Genomic DNA, 16,863 nt, shown 5'->3' with positions numbered 1-16,863 from the left:
GGAGGGTCCCAGATGGGTGTTGGTGTCGATGAGTTGTTGGAGCTTGTGTTCCTTAGCACTTGAGAGAAAGAGAAAAAGTTTCTTGTTGAGGCGTCGGATGAGGCGAAGAATAAAATGAAACTGGGGGCACGCGCAGCTTTGAAAAAGGGTGCGGCGGTGCTGCTGGAGGTAGAGGTCGAGTGTGTTCATATGGCGGCACATGGCACTGAGTGTGGATCTCAGAATGCGACGGGAACAGCAGTCCGAGAAACGTTTTATGTCCCGGAGATACCTGTAATCCTGGGTGGGTTCGAAACAAGATTCTCCAGAATTGTTTATCATTTACATAAATGATTGACATTAAGTTGGGAGGAATAGTTAATTTTGAGGAGGAATGTTAATAAATACAAAATGTTAATAAATGTGCAGAATGGGCAAGTAAATGGTAAATTAATTTTAATATAAATCAGTGTAGGCTGATGCACTTTGGTAGGGGGAATAAGGAGGCCACATAATCCTTGGAATATAAGTCTAAATGTGGTACAGACTCACAAATCATTGTAAGTAGCAATGCAGGTTAAAAAGGCCATAGAAATGCAAACAAAGCACTGGATTTCATGACTAGAAAGAATTCAAAAGCTGAGAACTTATGTTGAATTTGTATAGAACTTTGGTTGGACAACATTTAAGAGTATTGGTCTTCATATTACAGAAAGGAAATCGAGGCACCAAAGGAGGTGCGAGAAAGATTTACAAGGATGGTACCAGAACTGAAAGATTATGGCTTTCAAGGAACACTGCACAGGCTGGAGAGGGGTGAAGTTTTTAAAATATGAAGAGGTTCGATGAGGTAGATGTAGAGAAGATGTTTCCAGTTGTTGGGGAATCCAAAACTAAATAAGTGTAATAAAGAAATCAGGAGAAACTTCTTCTGTCCCTTGAATGTGGAATTCAAAACCATGTGGAGTAGTTGAGGTGAACAGCATAGATTAATTAAAAGGAAGCTTGAAAAGTACAGGAGGGAGAAAGCAAAAGAAGGTTATGCTGATAGGGTTAAATGAAGTAGGGAGGGAGAATACTTATGTGGAGCATAAATACTGGCACAGACCAGTTGGGCAGTATAGCCTTTTCTGTGCTGTAGGTACCATGTCATTTTATGTAATGGCAGTGGAAAGGGCAAGATCACAGATGCATCTGTAGCTGCTTTAGAATAACTTGATGGCAATGTGAAAAGAGCCTCTGATCAGCAAAATTGAGAATTCTTCATCTCTTCTTCTTCCTCTTCCCCATTCCTATTGAAAATATTTGCCTGCTTTCCCCCTTCCCTCTTGGCAAAGTCATAGAACTTCGTTTGGTACCACAGCCATGTCTTGGGAGCTAAATTTCTGGCGTCAACCTCCTCAGTGGCCTCTTCACACGGGTGACAGAGATGGTGTTTGGATGGCTCTCTGCCCATCTTGGCCCCGCTGCAGCCACTCCCCGCCCCCACCACCACCACCACTGAAGAAACAGAATCTTGCTATTCTTGCCCATTGCCTGAACCAGAGCCTCCAATGTTGCCCGAGAGAACCTGGGCGCCCTCTCTGGATCTCTTGCAGCTATTTCTCTCCTTGCAGGCATTCCCTGTAGTCAGAGTGCTCCTCTTCTTGAATAGGTGCTGACTATCTCGAAAAAGTCATGCCTGTTAAGCTAAATTGACAGTTACACAGCCAATGATCTGTGTGGGTGGCTTTGGCTGCATAACTGGGTCATTATGATGAACTACCAGCATCAGTTTAGTGTGGTTCCTGCAACCACATGAACAGGCACTCAGCCAAAGAGTGCCCTTGTATAGCATTGACAAAATGAAAGGGAGAGTTAAAACAGGTGAAAGGGCAGGAGCTTCATAGGTTTTTAGTACATTTTGGTTCATTTATATGCACTACAAAATCCATAATTATTCTGTAGGGGCATTAACATATGGACCTTTTGATAGTTTCTGGGCATTAGCTTTAAAGTATTGCCATTTGTAACTGCATGGAGCAAATTGTAGATTTTAAGGTCAGAAATTAATTTTATCTTCAGATCTGGATTCATGCTGTTATTCGTTGGAGAAGATGGTGTAGAACAAACACTATTGCTGTGATTTCACACCCGGTGGGGCAGCCGGGGGTGGTTGTGGTTAGGTTGGTGTAAAATTGGGTGCCTATCCACCTGTCCCTGCCCCTGTTGCAATTTTACCCACAGCAGGAGGCTTGCCTTCCGCTGGGCCAATTGAGGCCCTTAAATGGCCGCAGGGATTTCATTTGTGGGGGGGATGAGGCGGGCACCAAGTGTGCAACGCAGCAGCTTTCACTGTTTGGACTGGTGATTGAGCAAGAGGGGCATACCTGTCCTCTGTCCTGACCACCCTAGCCCCCTACCCCCCCTCACCCCTTGCTGGAGCCTGGCTCCTGTGAGATCGCCTCCACAATTACCTTCACATCTGGTTTCATTGATGATCGCCGTTGGGGACTCCAGTTTCCAGTAGCGTGGCTGGGACCAGAGAGCTGTTGGGCATTTGATTGACCGGTAACTCTTGGAGATCATATTTCCTGCCCCGATGGGGGCGGTAGCCGAGCCTCAAGTCAATTAACTGCCCAATAGCTGTTAAATGGCTGAGGTGCGATACAGCCAAGCAGAGGCTTTTGCATCCAGGTGCTAGGGACCCTGCTGCTGTGTAAAATCCAGCCCAATAAGATAAAAACAAAAGCAAAGGACTGCAGATGCTGGAAATCTGAAATAAAAACAGAAAATTCTGGAAATACCCAGCAGGCCTGACAGCAACTGTGGAGAGAGAAGCAGTGTTATTGTCTCAGGTCATCAGTTCTGATGAAGGGTCACCGATGTGAAACGTTAACTCTGTTTCTCTCTCCACAGATGCTAACAGCCCTACTGGGTGGTTCTGGCATTTTCTTTACTTATTATGAATTAAATATTAATGTGGCTGGTTTAGTTAAGTTTCTGATCAATGGTTGACGGTGGTGGGCTCAGCAATAGTAATTTTATTGAAAGTCAAGAGGAGGTGGGTAGACTCTCTCTTGTTGGAGATGGTCATTACGTGAAGCTTGAATGGCATGACCGTTATGACTTATCATCCAAGCCTAAATGTTGTCCAGGTCTTGCTGCATGTGGGCATGGACTATTTCATTATCTGAGGAGTTGTGAATGGTACTGTGCAATCATCAGTAAACTTCCTCACTTATGACCTTATGATGGAAGGAAGGTCATTCATGAAGTAGCTGGAGATGGTTGGGCCTCGGACCCTGCCCTGAGGAACTCCTGCAGTGATGCCCTGGGACTGAGATGATTGGCCTCCAACTAAACCACAACCATCTTCCTTTGTCCTAAGTGTCATTCCAACCAGTGATGAAGTTAACCTTCATTACCTTTGATTTCAGTTTCGCTAGTGTTCCTTGATGCCACATTCAGTCAAATGCTGCCTTGATGTCAAAGGCGGTCACTCTCGCCTCCTGTCTGGAATTCAGTTCTTTTGTCCACATTTGGACCAAGGCTGTTACGAGGTCAGGAGCTGAGTATCCATGGAGGGACACAAACTGAGCCTTGGTGAGCAAGTTATTACTAAGTATGCATCATTTGATCAATGACACTTTCCATTACTTGCTGATGATTGAGAGTAGACTGATGGGGCTGTAATTGGCTGGATTAGATTTGTCCTGATCTTTGGGGACAGAACACACCTGGACAATTGCCCATCGTAATTTTCCTTGGGAAGGTGATGGTGAGCTGCCTTCTTGAACCTTTGAAGTCCATATGGTACAATGCCCATAGTGCTGTTAGGGATTGTGTTCCAGAATTTTGACCCAGCGACAGTGAAGAAACGGTGATATATTTCCAAGTCAGGATGGTGAGTGGCTTGAAGGGGAACTTGTAGGTGGTGGTGTTCCCATGCGTCTGCTGCCCTTGTCCTTCTAGATGGTAGTGGTCGTGGGCTTGGAAGGTGCTGTTTAAGGAGACTTGGTGAGTTCCTGCAGTGCATCTTGTATATGGTACACACTGCTGCCACCATGCATCGGAGCGAGTGAACGCTTGTAGATGGGGTGCCAATCAAGCGGGCTGCTTTGTCCTGGATGATGTCAAGCTTTTTGAATGTTGTTGGAGCTGCATTCGTCCAGGCAAGTGGAGGGTATTCCATCACACTCCTGACTTGTGCTTTGCAGATGGTGGACAGGCATTGGGAGTCAGGAGGTGAGTTGCTTGGTGCAGGATTCCTAGCCTCTGACCTGCTCTTGTAGCCACAGTAGTTATATGGCTGGTTCAATTTAGTTTCTGGTCAGTGGTGACCCCCCAGGATGTTGATAGTGGGGGATTCAGCGATGGTAAAGCCATTGCATGTCAAGGGGCAATGGTTAGATCCTCTCTTGTTGGAGATGGTCATTACCTGGCACTTGTGTGGCATGAATGTTACTTGCCACTTGTCAGCCCAAGCCTGGATATTATCCAGTTCTTGCTGCATTTGGACATGGGCTGCTTCAGTATCTGAGGAGTCGTGAATCATCAGCGAACATCCCCACTTCTGACTTTATGATGAAAGGAAGGTCATTGATGGAGCAGCTGAAGATGGTTGGGCTGAGGACACTACCCTGAAGAACTCTTTCAGTGATTCCCTGGAACTGAAATGATTACCTCCAGCAACCACAACCATCTTCCTTTGTGCTAGACATGACTTCAGCCAGGGGAGAACTTTCCCCCTGATTCCAATTTACTTCAGTTTTGCCAGGGCTCCTTGATGCATCCTCAAATGGTTAAATGCTGCCTTGATGTCAAGGGCAGTCACTCTCACCACACCTCTGGAGTTCAGCTCTTTGGTTCATGTTCGAACCAATGCTGTTATGAGACCAGGAGCTGAGTGGCCCTGGTGGAACTCAAACTGAGCGTCAGTGAGCAGGTTATTGCTAAGCAAGTGCTGCTTGATAGCATTGTTGATGATGCCTTCCATCATTTTCCTGATGATCGAGAATAGGCTGATGGGGCAGTAATTGGCCGGGTTAGATTTGACCTTTTTATGTACAGGACATACCTAGATGGATGCCAGTGTTGTAGTTGTATTGGAACAGCTTGGCTAGGGGCTCAGCAAGTTCTGGAGCACAAGTCTTCAGTGTTATTTCTGGAATGTTGTCAGGGCCCATAGCCTTTGCAGTATCCAGTGCCTTCAGCTGTTGTTTCTTATCACGTGGAGTGAATCGAATTGGCTGAAGATTGGCATCTGTGATACTGGGGCCCTCTGATGGAGGCCGAGATGGATCATCCATTCTGTACTCCTGGCTGAAGATTCTTTCAATTCTTCAGCCTTATCTTTTGCACTGATGTGCTGGGCTCCCCCATCATTGAGGATGAGGATATTTGTGGAGCTGCCTCCTCCAGTGAGTTGTTTAGTTATCCACCACCATTCACAATTGGATGGGGCAGGACTGTTGGTGCCTGTTGCCTTTGCTGTTTCCCTTATGCTCAGCCATCTCTTGATAGCATGTGGAATCTATCAAACTGCCTGAGATCTGATGTTGCTGATGCTGATATCGCTGACCTCTGCTCTTTAGCTTGCATATAATCCAGTGTTGTAGCTTTATCAGGTTGGCACCTCATTTTTAGGTAAGCCTGACGCTGCTGCTGACATGTTCTTCAACACTTCTGATTGAACCAGTATTGATCACCTGGCTTGATGGTAAATTGATGGTAAATGTCAAGTGAGGGACATGCCAGACCATAAGGTTTATAGATTGTGGTGAAATACAATTCTGTTGCTGTTGTTGGGCTACAGTGCATCATGGATGCTCAGGTTTGAACTGCTAGATCTTTTCTATATCTAATCTTTTTTTTATTCTTTCATGGGATGTGAATGTCACTGGCAAGGCCTGCATTTATTCCTCCTTGCCATTGGGGTGGTGGTGGTGGTGAGCTGCCTTCTTGAACTGCTGCAGCCCACCTGGTTTAAGTAGACCTACAGTGCTGTTAGGATGGGGGCTCCAGGATTTTGATCCAACAACTGTGAAAGAACGACGATATAGTTCCAAAGTCAGGATGGTCTGTGGGTTAGAGGGGAATTTGCAGGTGGTTGTGTTCCCATGTGTCTGCTGCCCTTGCCCTGCTAGGTGGAAGAGTTTGTGGGTTTGGAAGATGCTGTTGAACGAGCCTTGACGAATTAGCATGATGGTAGTTGTTAAACTCCTGACAGCCAGTTGGTGAATGAGGAGTCCAGAAGTCCATCTTTTCTCAGTTTTAGATTTAGTTACAAAGTATGGCTCCTAACTCTACATACCACCACCAGTGTCAATAGATGTCTCTGTATATGTGCTCAAGTAACCTTCTAATGAGTGCCCACCACCTGTATACACTTAACCTTAATTTATACAATTAACAGTAGTGCCACTCAACATGATGGAGACTGTGCAGCTGTCACTCCCTCCAATATCTTCATGGGTAGATGCGTTTGTGGTGAGGACAATGTCAAGGAGATTTTTCCTTCGTGTTGGTTCTCTCACCACCTACTGCAGGTCCAGTGTGGCTATTATGGCCTTCAGGACTCGGCCAGCTTGATCAGTAATGGTGCTGCAGAGCTGCTCTTAGGGATTGACATTGAACTCTCCCACTCAGAGTCCATTCTGTGCCCTTACTATCCTCAATGCTTCTTCCAAGTGGTGTTCAACATGGAGGAGTACTGATTCATCAGCTGAGGGAGGGCAGTAGATAGTTTCCTAATGATTGGTAGGATGCCCTTAGACTTCATGGGGTCCAGAGTCAATGTTGAGGACTCCCAGGGCCACTCCCTTCCAACTGTATACCACTGTGCCACCATATCTGGCATGTCTGTCCTGCCGGTGGGACAGGATGCATTCAGGAATGGTGGTGGAGGCATCTGGGATGTTGGTTGTAAGGTATTATCCTGTAAATATGACCATCTCAGTCTGTTGTTTGACTAGTCCGTGGGACACCCCTCCCAATTTGGACACTGGTTCCCAGATGTTAGTGAGAAGGACTTTGCAGGATTGACTGGGCTTGGTGTTCCCTTGTTGTGCCTGTTGCCTAGATTGATGCCAGGTGTAGTGTCTTTCTGGTTTTGACATGGGTCTAAATTCAAAATGCTAATTCCTCTGTGTTCACCATAGATGTTGTCTGATGATTGTTTCTAGCATTTTCTGTTCTTGCTTCACATTTATAGAATCTGCAGTGTTTGGCTTTTTATTTGTAAAGAATTATGATTTAGATTTAATGAAATATAAAGAGACCTTGAATTGAATTGGACTATTTTCTAGCGTACATGCCAATTTCTTGAATTAATACAATAAGTTAAGTTGGAACAATATTTAGCTTCTGTTTAAAAAAAAATGATGGAACATTAGTAACTTGTATACATTTATGATATTGCTAAACCTCAACTCTATAATCTGGTGTTATATTCTGACACAGGGCATTAAGCAGGAGTAATACCCAATATGTTTTATAATTGGCTTCCTAAATGACTGCAATGCAATTCTTAATTCCTGTCTGAATTAGCCAAGATGTTGCTGTTAATGAACTAAAAGATGTATGTTTTAAACAACAACTTGTACTTATATCATTTTTTTTCATTAGTGAAATATCCAAAGGCACTTCACAGGAACATTATCATGCAAAATTTAACACCAAGCTGCATAAGGAGATATTAGGGCAGATGACCAAAATCTTGGTCAAAGTAGTTAAATTCAAATCATGTGATGCTGCATTTCCACTTCCCTATAAAGAGAATTAGATTCCTTGTTATTTCTTTAGTTAATACATTCAGATTTTCATTCAGGCAAGTTTTAAGTTACTTATTAATAGAAATCCCTATGAAACTGTATGAAGCTGCTTGATGATCAGGCATTCTAGGCATAAGTTTGATTTGATACTTGCGGGCCTGTCATATGTGACAAAATACCAAGACTCTTTAGACCGTTGGGGGCATCTTATGCTGGCTGCAAGAGGTGCATGGCCTAGACCTAAAACCAAAAAAGAGTGTGCAAAAACTTCAAAAATGTACATAAGATTAGTGGGGGGTTTTTATATTAGATTATGTTGCAATTTTAAAAAAAGAACTTCTAACTTTTTGAAATACTGCAGTTAAGCAGCACATTTATTTCAATTTCTTTTTGTGATCTAGTCGCCTCGTTGACCGTTTAGAAAACATGAAGAAGAATGTGATGGGAAATGGTCTATCCCAATGCTTGTTATGTGGAGAGTTACTTGGATTTCTGGGATCAACATCTGTCTTCTGTCAAGACTGTAGGAAGGTAAGGTATTTATAAGTGACAGTTTTGGGGGTGATTAGATCATGTTTCTCATTTCATTTAATAATCCAGTTCAGTTATTAATGCGATGCTGTGGTGGAGGAGGCTTATTTGATTAATTATCTAGATAATTTTACTTGTCAATAGTCACTAAATTCTGAAAATTACTTGAACTATCATATATCAGCTCTGATTTCAGAAAATAGATAGTTTGGACATACCATGGGAACTGATAGATTAAAAAGAAATTATGATCTTTAAGTCGTTCAGTTCCATTTATAATATGTATCCATAAGAAGGAATGAAACATGACAGACCACCCGGCATCGACCTAGGCACTGGAAACAACAATGGCAAACCCAGCCCTGTCAACCCTGCAAAGTCCTCCTTATTAACATCTGGGGACTTGTGCCAAAATTGGGAGGGCTGCCTCACAGACTAGTCCCAGCAGATTGGAGGGTGGCAAATGTAACCCCACTATTTAAAATAGGGAGGGAGAAAACAGCGAATTACAGACCGGTTAGCCTAACCTCGGTTGTAGGGAAAATGCTAGAGCCTAATATAAAGGATGTGATAACAGGAGACTTAGAAAATATCAACAGGATTAGACAAAGCCAACATGGATACATAAAAGGGAAATCACATTTGACAAACTTACTGGAGTTCTTTGGGGATGTAATTAGCAGAATAGATAAAGGAGAACCAGTGGATGTGGTATATTTGGATTCTCAGAAAGCTTTTGTTAAAGTCCCACGTAAGAGGTTAATGTGTAAAATTAAAGTACATGGGATTAGGGGTAATATATTCGTGTGGATTGAGAATTGGTTAGCAGACAGGAAACAGAGAGTAGGGATAAATGGGTCTTTTTCGGAGTGGCAGGCGGTGACTAGTTGGGTACCGCAGGGATCAGTGCCTGGGCCCCAGCTATTCGCAATATATATCAATAATTTGGATGAGGGAACCAAATGTAATATTTCCAAGTTTGCTGATGACACGAAACTTGGTGGGAATGTGAACAATGAAGAGGGTGCTAAGAGGCTTCAAGGCAATTTAGACAGGTTGGGTGACTGGGCAAATACATGGCAGATGCAGTATCACATGGATAAGTATGAAGTTATTCACTTTGGTCGGAAAAAACAATGGCAGAGTATTATTTAAACGGTGATAGATTGGGAAATGTTGATGTACAAAGGGACCTGGATGTCCTTGTACACCAATCACTGAAAGCATGCATGCAGGTGCAGCGAGCAGTTAAGATATGTTGGCCTTCATTGCGAGAGGGCTTGGGTACAGGAGCAAGGATATCTTACTGCAGCTGTACAGGGCCTTGGTGAGACCACACCTGGAGTATTGTGTACAGTTTTGGTCCCCTTACCTAAGGAAGGATATACTTTCCATCGAGGGAGTGCAGTGAAGGTTCACCAGACTGATTCCTGGGATGGCAGGATTGTTGTATGAGGAGAGATTGGGCCGACTAGTTTAGAAGAATGAGAGGAGATCTCACTGAAACATATAAAATTCTGACAGGGATGGACAGACTGGGTGCAGGGATGATCTTTCCTCTGGCTGGGGGGGACCTAGAACAATGGGTCACAGTCTCAGGATATGGGTAGACCATTCAAGACTGCGATGAGGAGAAACCTCTTCACTCAGAGGGTGGTGAACCTATGGTATTCTCTACCACAGAAGGCTGTGGAGGCCAAAACACTGAACATATTTAAGAAGGAAGTAGATAGATTTCTGGACTCTAAAGGCGTCAAGGGGTATGGGGAGAGCGCAGGAGTACAGCGTTGAAATAGAGGATCAGCCATGATCATATTGAATGGCAGAGCAGGCTTGAAGGGCCAAATGACCGACTCCTCCTATTTTTTACCTTTCTATGTTAAGCAAAAGCCTGACAAAGTCATACTCAAGGAATCATATGCTATTGATCACATCACAGACACCACCATCCCCATCCATGAGAATGTCCTGTCCTATAGCCAGGACAGACCCAGCAGAGGTGGTGGCACTGTGGTATGCGATCGGGAGGAAGTTCCTGTGAGTCCTCGACATTGACTGCAACCCCCATGAAGCCTCATGGCATCGGGTCAAACATGGGCAAGGAAACCTCCTGCTGATTACCACGTACCGCTCACCCTCAGCTGATGAATCGGTACTCATCCATATTGAACACCACTTGATGGAAGCACTGTGGGTGGCAAGGGTGCAAAATGCACTCTGGGTGGGGTACTTCAATGTCAATCGTCAAGAGTGGCTTGGTTGCACTACTACTGACCGAGGTGACCGAGTCCTACGGGACATAGCTGCTAGACTGGGTTTGCGGCAGGCGGTGAGGGAACCAACAGGAGGGAAAAACATACTTGACCTCATCCTCAACAGCCTGCCTGCTGCAGATGCATCTGTCCGTGGCAGTATCGGTAGGAATGACCACCGCACAGTCGTTGTGGAGATGAAGTCCCGTCTTCACATTGAGGATACCCTCCATCATGCTGTGTGGCATTAACACCGTGCTAAATGGGATAGATTTTGAGTAGATCTTGCAACTCAAGACTGGGATAAAAACAAAAAACTAAAAAACTACTGCGGATGTTGGAAATCCAAAACAAAAACAGAATTACCAGGAAAAACTCAGCAGGTCTGGCAGCATCGGCGGAGAAGAGAAGAGTTGACGTTTCGAGTCCTCATGACCCTTCAGCAGAACTGAGTAAAGTTAGGAGAGGGGTGAAATATAAGCTGATTTAAGGTGGGGGGTGGGGTGGGGGGGAGAGAAGTTGGGGGGTGGGGGTGGTAGTAGGGACAAGCAAGCAGTGATAGGAGCAGATAATCAAAAGATGTCACAGACAAAGGAACAAAGACGTGTTAAAGGTGGTGATATTATCTAAGAGAATGTGCTAATTAAGAATGGATGGCAGGACACTCAAGGTATAGCTCTAGTGGGGGTGGGGTGGAAAGACTGACAGGGCATTACAGGTATAGATTTAAAAATAATGGAAATAGGTGGGAAAAGAAAAATCTATATAAATTATTGGAAAAAACAAAAGGGAGGGGGAAGAAACGGAAAGGGGGTGGGATGGAGGAAGGAGTTCAAGATCTAAAGTTGTTGAATTCAATATTCAGTCCGGAAGGCTGTAAAGTGCCTAGTCGGAAGATGAGGTGCTGTTCCTCCAGTTTGCGTTGGGCTTCACTGGAACAATGCAGCAAGCCAAGGACAGACATGTGGGCAAGAGAGCAGGGTGGAGTGTTAAAATGGCAAGCGACAAGGAGGTTTGGGTCTTTCTTGCAGACAGACCGCAGGTGTTCTGCAAAGCGATCGCCCAGTTTACGTTTGGTCTCTCCAATGTAGAGGAGACCGCATTGGGAGCAACGAATGCAGTAGACTAAGTTAGGGGAAATGCAAGTGAAATGCTGCTTCACTTGAAAGGAGTGTTTGGGCCCTTGGACGGTGAGGAGAGAGGAAGTGAAGGGGCAGGTGTTGCATCTTCTGCGTGGGCATGGGGAGGTGCCATAGGTGGGGGTTGAGGAGTAGGGGGTGATGGAGGAGTGGACCAGGGTGTCCCGGAGGGAACGATGCCTACGGAATGCTGCCGGGGGGGGGGGTGAAGGGAAGATGTGTTTGGTGGTGGCATCATGCTGGAGTAGACAGAAATGGTGGAGGATGATCCTTTGAATGCGGAGGCTGGTGGGGTGATAAGTGAGGACAAGGGGACCCTATCATGTTTCTGGGAGGGAGGAGAAGGCGTGAGGGCAGATGCGTGGGAGATGGGCCGGACACGGTTGAGGGCCCTGTCAACGACCGTGGGCGGAAAACCTCGGTTAAGGAAAAAGGAGAACATGTCAGAGGAACTCAAGACTGGGCATCCATGAGGCACAGTAGGCCATCAGCAGCAGAATTATACTCGACCACAATCTGTCACCTCATGGCTCAGCATATCCCCCACTCCACCATTACCACCAAGCCAGGGGATCAACCCTGAAGAGTGTAGGAGGGCTTACCAGGAGGAGCACCAGGCATACCTGATAATTAGGTGTCAACTTGGTGAAGCTACAACACAGGACTCCTTGCATGCCAGACAGCTCTATCGCTTACTGCTTATGCTAAGCAATTCCACAACCACCGGGTCAGATCTAAGCTCTGCAGTCCTGCCACATTCAGTCGTGAATGGTGGTGGACAATTAAACAACTCGCTGGAGGAGGAGGCCACACAAATATCCCCATCTTCAATGATTGAGGAGCCCAGCCTATCAGTGCAAAAGATAAGGCAACAATCTTCAGCCAGAAGTGCCAAGTGGATGATCCAACTCGGCCTTCTCTGGAGGTCCCCAGTGTCACAGATGCCAGTCTTCAGCCAATTCGATTCACTCCACGTGATATCAAGAAATAGCTGAAGGCACTAGATACTACAAAGGTTATGGGCCCTGACAATATTCTGACAATAGTACTGAAGACTTATGCTCCAGAACTTGCCGCGCCTCTGGCCAAGCTGCTCCAGTACAGCTACAACATTGGCATTTACCCGGCAACGAAAATTGCCCAGGTATGTCCTGTACACAAAAGGCTGGACAAATCTAACCTGGCCAATTACCACCCCACCAGTCTACTCGCGATCATCAGTAAAGTGATGGAAGGGGTCATCAACAGTGCTATCAAGCGGCACTTGCTTAGCTATAACCTGCTGACTGACGCTCAGCTTGGGTTCCACCAGCTCCTGCTCTTATCACAGCCTTGGTTCAAATAGGGACAAAAGAGCTGAACTCAGAGGTGAGGTGGAGTGACTGCCCTTGGCATCAAGGCAGCATTTGACCGAGTGTGGCATCAAGGAGCCCTAGCAAAACTGGAGTCAGTGGGAACCAGGGGTAAAACTCTCTGCTGGTTGGAGTCATACCTAGCACAAAGGAAGATGGTTGTGGTTGTTGGAGGCCAATCATCTCAATTTCAGGACATCACTGCAGGTGTTCCTTAGGGTAGTGTCCTAGGCCCAAGCATTTTAGCGGCTTCATCAATGACCTACCTTCTAACATAAGGTCAGAGTGGGGATGTTCACTGATGATTGCACTATGTTTAGCACCATTCACGACTCCTCAGATACGGAAACAGTCTATGTCCAAACGCAGCAAGACCTGGACAGTATCCAGGCTTGGGGGACAAGTGGCAAGTAACATTGGTGCCACACAAGTGCCAGGCAATGACCATCTCTAACAAGAGAGAATCTAACAATTGCCCCTTGACATTCAATGGCATTGCCAATGCTGAATCCTCCTCTATTAACATCCTGGGCTTACAACTGACCAGAAACTGAACTGGACTAGCCACATAAATACTGTGGCTACAATAGCAGGTCAGAGGCGAGGAATCCTATGGCAAATAACTCACCACCTGACTCCCCAAATCCTGCCCACATCTACAAGGCACAAATCAGGAGTGTGATGGAATACACTCCACTTGCCGGCATGAGTGCAGCTCCAATAACACTCAAGAAGTTTGACACCATCCAGGACAAAGCAGCCCACTTGATTGGCAGCCCTTCCACAAACATTCACTCTCTCTACCACTGACGCACAGTGGCAGCAGTGTGTACCATCTACCAGATGCACTGCAGAAACTCACCAAGGTTCCTTCGGTAGCACCTTCCAAACCCTTGACCGCTACTATCTAGAAGGACAAGGGCAGCAGATTCATGAGAACACCACCACCTGCAAGTTCCCCTCTGCATCACTCACCATCCTGACTTGGAAATATATCACTGTTCCTTCACTCTAGCTGGGTCAAAATGCTGGAACTCCCTCCCTTACAGCAGTGTGGTGTACCTACACCACATGGACTGTAGCGGTTCATGAAGGCAGCTCAACATCCCCGCCTCTTGGGCAGTTACGGATGGGCAATAAATGTTGGCCTAGCTAGCAACGCCCACATCCCGTAAATGAATAAAAAAAATCTTATTTGGAAATTCTATACTAATTGATTTTCTAATGTTTGTCAACAAAATGTCAACTAAATGTGCAGAATTAATATTTTCCTTTAGCCCAGTTGACTATGAAATAGATAACTTCTGACCATCAACTCATCTCCAATGTGCCTGCTAAACTATTGCTAATAAGAGACCTTGGCATTATTAATGATGTTATCTGAGAGTGAGGATTAGAGAACCACTAATCTGTGTTGGAAAATAGCATTTCTCCCAACCAAAAATGGCCTGGCAGAAAGAAAGGTAAACTTGGAATGTCCCCATGTCCCCTCAAAAGATCACAAATTTACATGTGGCTTATAGAGATGTTCCAAAAACTGCTAGATTTTGGTAGGAAGATTGAAACACAAAAATGATAAAGGATATTGTAACAGATCTGAGGTCAAATCGATAAAAAGCCTATGAGTTTAAAAATACATTTGACACTCTTAGCATAATGTACAATGGATGTTGGAAATATTTAATTTGAATGTGTCACTTCATTATTTTCTTTCAATGTGTGTAGTTTAAGGCTAACCAAAGTAATTAAGTTTTAAATGGCCTGGCAAATTTTAATATAACCAAATACATGTGTTGGGATCTTGCCAGGTCAACTTATGCTATCTATAAACTGTTAGGAAATAGAGTTTAGGTAAGTTATATTGGTATTTGTGGGTGTTAGGAATGAGTTTTAGCTTTACTGTTTAAGCTTGAATTGTACTTCTGTATCTGCATGTTAAGAAAAGGACAAGTTGAGATTTAGTTTCACTTTGAAAGGTGCCTGCATTTCTAATGAGAGTTTACGATTGTAAGAGAAGCTAAGCAAACACAAGGGAAGAAAAACTGGACTGTTGCCTAACAACAGGGATCCAGAGAGGCAGTTCCCTACCACAGGCGCTCACACAAGAAACTAGAAACATCAATTTTTAGTTCAGTTTTGAAGACAGCTGGAAGGCAGAAGCAGCCTGGAAGGGGCAGATGGCCAGTCCCAATCTAAAGTTGGTTGAAAGTAGCTGCCAGAAAGAGATTGGAGAAAAGGGGACAGATAGTCAGTCCCAAGCTAAAGAAAAAAGCCCCCAAAAATCTAGGGGAGTGGAACAGGAGAAGGTCCCAAGCAGACCTTCTAGCCAAAGGAAGGACAGGAGCCTGGAAAAGGTCCTGTTAATGAAGTTAAGAGTGAGGGGCAGAGAAAGGCCCCAAGCTTCAAGCTGATAGCTCCAAGCTGCAGGAAGCAGAGTCAAAGCGATATAAAGGCTTGTGAGAAGTCAGACGGTCCAAAGAGGCAACAAAGTTCTGTAACTATGGGGATGTGAAGCAGTGGTGTACTGTTGCCAGCTGAGTCGGTGATAGAGTGCGCATGGAAGAAAGCTTCAATGCATGTGGAGACCCAGGGGAGAGGAACATCAGAAGGAGAAACCCTGGAGGTGAGCCCTTGCGGAAGGAGTCTGAAATAAATCATCAGTTTAGGAGAAGGTTCTAAAGTGGGTTCTTGGAAAGTGGAGATTGGAAATCCTCATATGAAAGATGGTGTTCAGTGAGACTGATTGGCTCATGGTGTTTCAAGCATCTAGTGGGAGTTGAGGAGAGATCCATAGCATCTTCCTGAGGTGGCATCTGTCACTTGGTTTCAGAGTGTGGTGTGTCTGACCACAGGTTGCCAATTGGTTTACATGGACTGTACTTACTGTGAACATTAGAGGACAAGATAGCTTTTGTAATTTGTGTTATCCTTACAAATATGTATATAGATCTGTAAAGGTATAGTTGTGGGTGAAGGAGTATTGTAATACAGTTCATTTTTTCCTGTTTAATAAATGTTTTATGCTTTTGTTAAAAGTTCATTTGCTGACTCTGTTCAGTAGCCCCTCTCCACGTATCTAAACAAACAAATAAAAATTAGCATCTGTCAAGATGGTCTCCACCCTGAGATTAGGCTTGTCCAGTTGTAATATCAGCTGGGATCATAACAAAACTGTAAATGATCTCCATCAAGCAAGATTATTCCTTTCAACCGCACATTTGTTTTTGATCTATTAATTATGAAATACTTATTAGAAAGTAGCCATTGAGTAATTAGGATTTCAGTTTTTCTTGTAAGACATTATCTTTACTTCATCTGATTTTGTTATCCTGTGTGGTGAACATCATGAGGAAATTCTCATTTGTGGTTCATGTTAATGTTTTAGAGGTAATGTTCTGTTCTGGGAAGATGGTTGTTTTGAAAGTAAGTTAACTAAAATTCCGGGCTTTAGAGATTGTCAGAACACTTAAAAGAAAATGGCAGTTCAGAAGGTTACCTATGTTTGTTTCTTAGTATCAGAATAGAAGAGATGGAATCATAAAACAGCAGATGGGCTTACTTATCTGGAGAACTGCATACGTGATGCCTACACTGCTTGCTATTCTGGGTGAATGGCATGGAAGGGGCATGAGTTGGCATGGGGGCTATTTAGGGCTATGGGAAAGCGGGAGGGGACATGAGTTGGAATGGAGGGGTCAAAAGGGAAAATGAAAGGGACATGGGTACGACCTTTTGAACTTACCTTTCATAAAGTTACTGAATCCAGACTATGGCTCTGAGGGGCATGAACCATGAGTCATGGAGAAGTTGACCCGACTCCATGAAAATTGCAGGGCTAGGAGATGCCTACCCAGCT

General features: G+C 44.6%; 1 protein-coding gene across 7 annotated transcripts in view; it reads left to right on the top strand.

Moving 5' to 3' along the window:
- The window catches only part of LOC144684620 (rab effector Noc2-like), a 246,783-nt gene that overhangs the window by 100,433 nt on the left and 129,487 nt on the right, over positions 1 to 16,863 (top strand). For all 7 annotated transcript variants that reach the window (XM_078548632.1, XM_078548633.1, XM_078548638.1 and 4 more), the window contains one exon: positions 8,135 to 8,264. In XM_078548632.1, the coding sequence (XP_078404758.1) occupies positions 8,135 to 8,264 (130 nt within the window). The remainder of the gene's footprint in view (positions 1 to 8,134; positions 8,265 to 16,863) is intronic.

This window comes from Cetorhinus maximus, chromosome 9 (genome assembly GCF_964194155.1).
Source record: "Cetorhinus maximus chromosome 9, sCetMax3.hap1.1, whole genome shotgun sequence".
Lineage (NCBI taxonomy): Eukaryota > Metazoa > Chordata > Chondrichthyes > Lamniformes > Cetorhinidae > Cetorhinus > Cetorhinus maximus.
The sequence above is the reverse complement of the archived record's forward strand: the minus strand, read 5'-3'. Positions and strand labels throughout refer to the sequence as shown.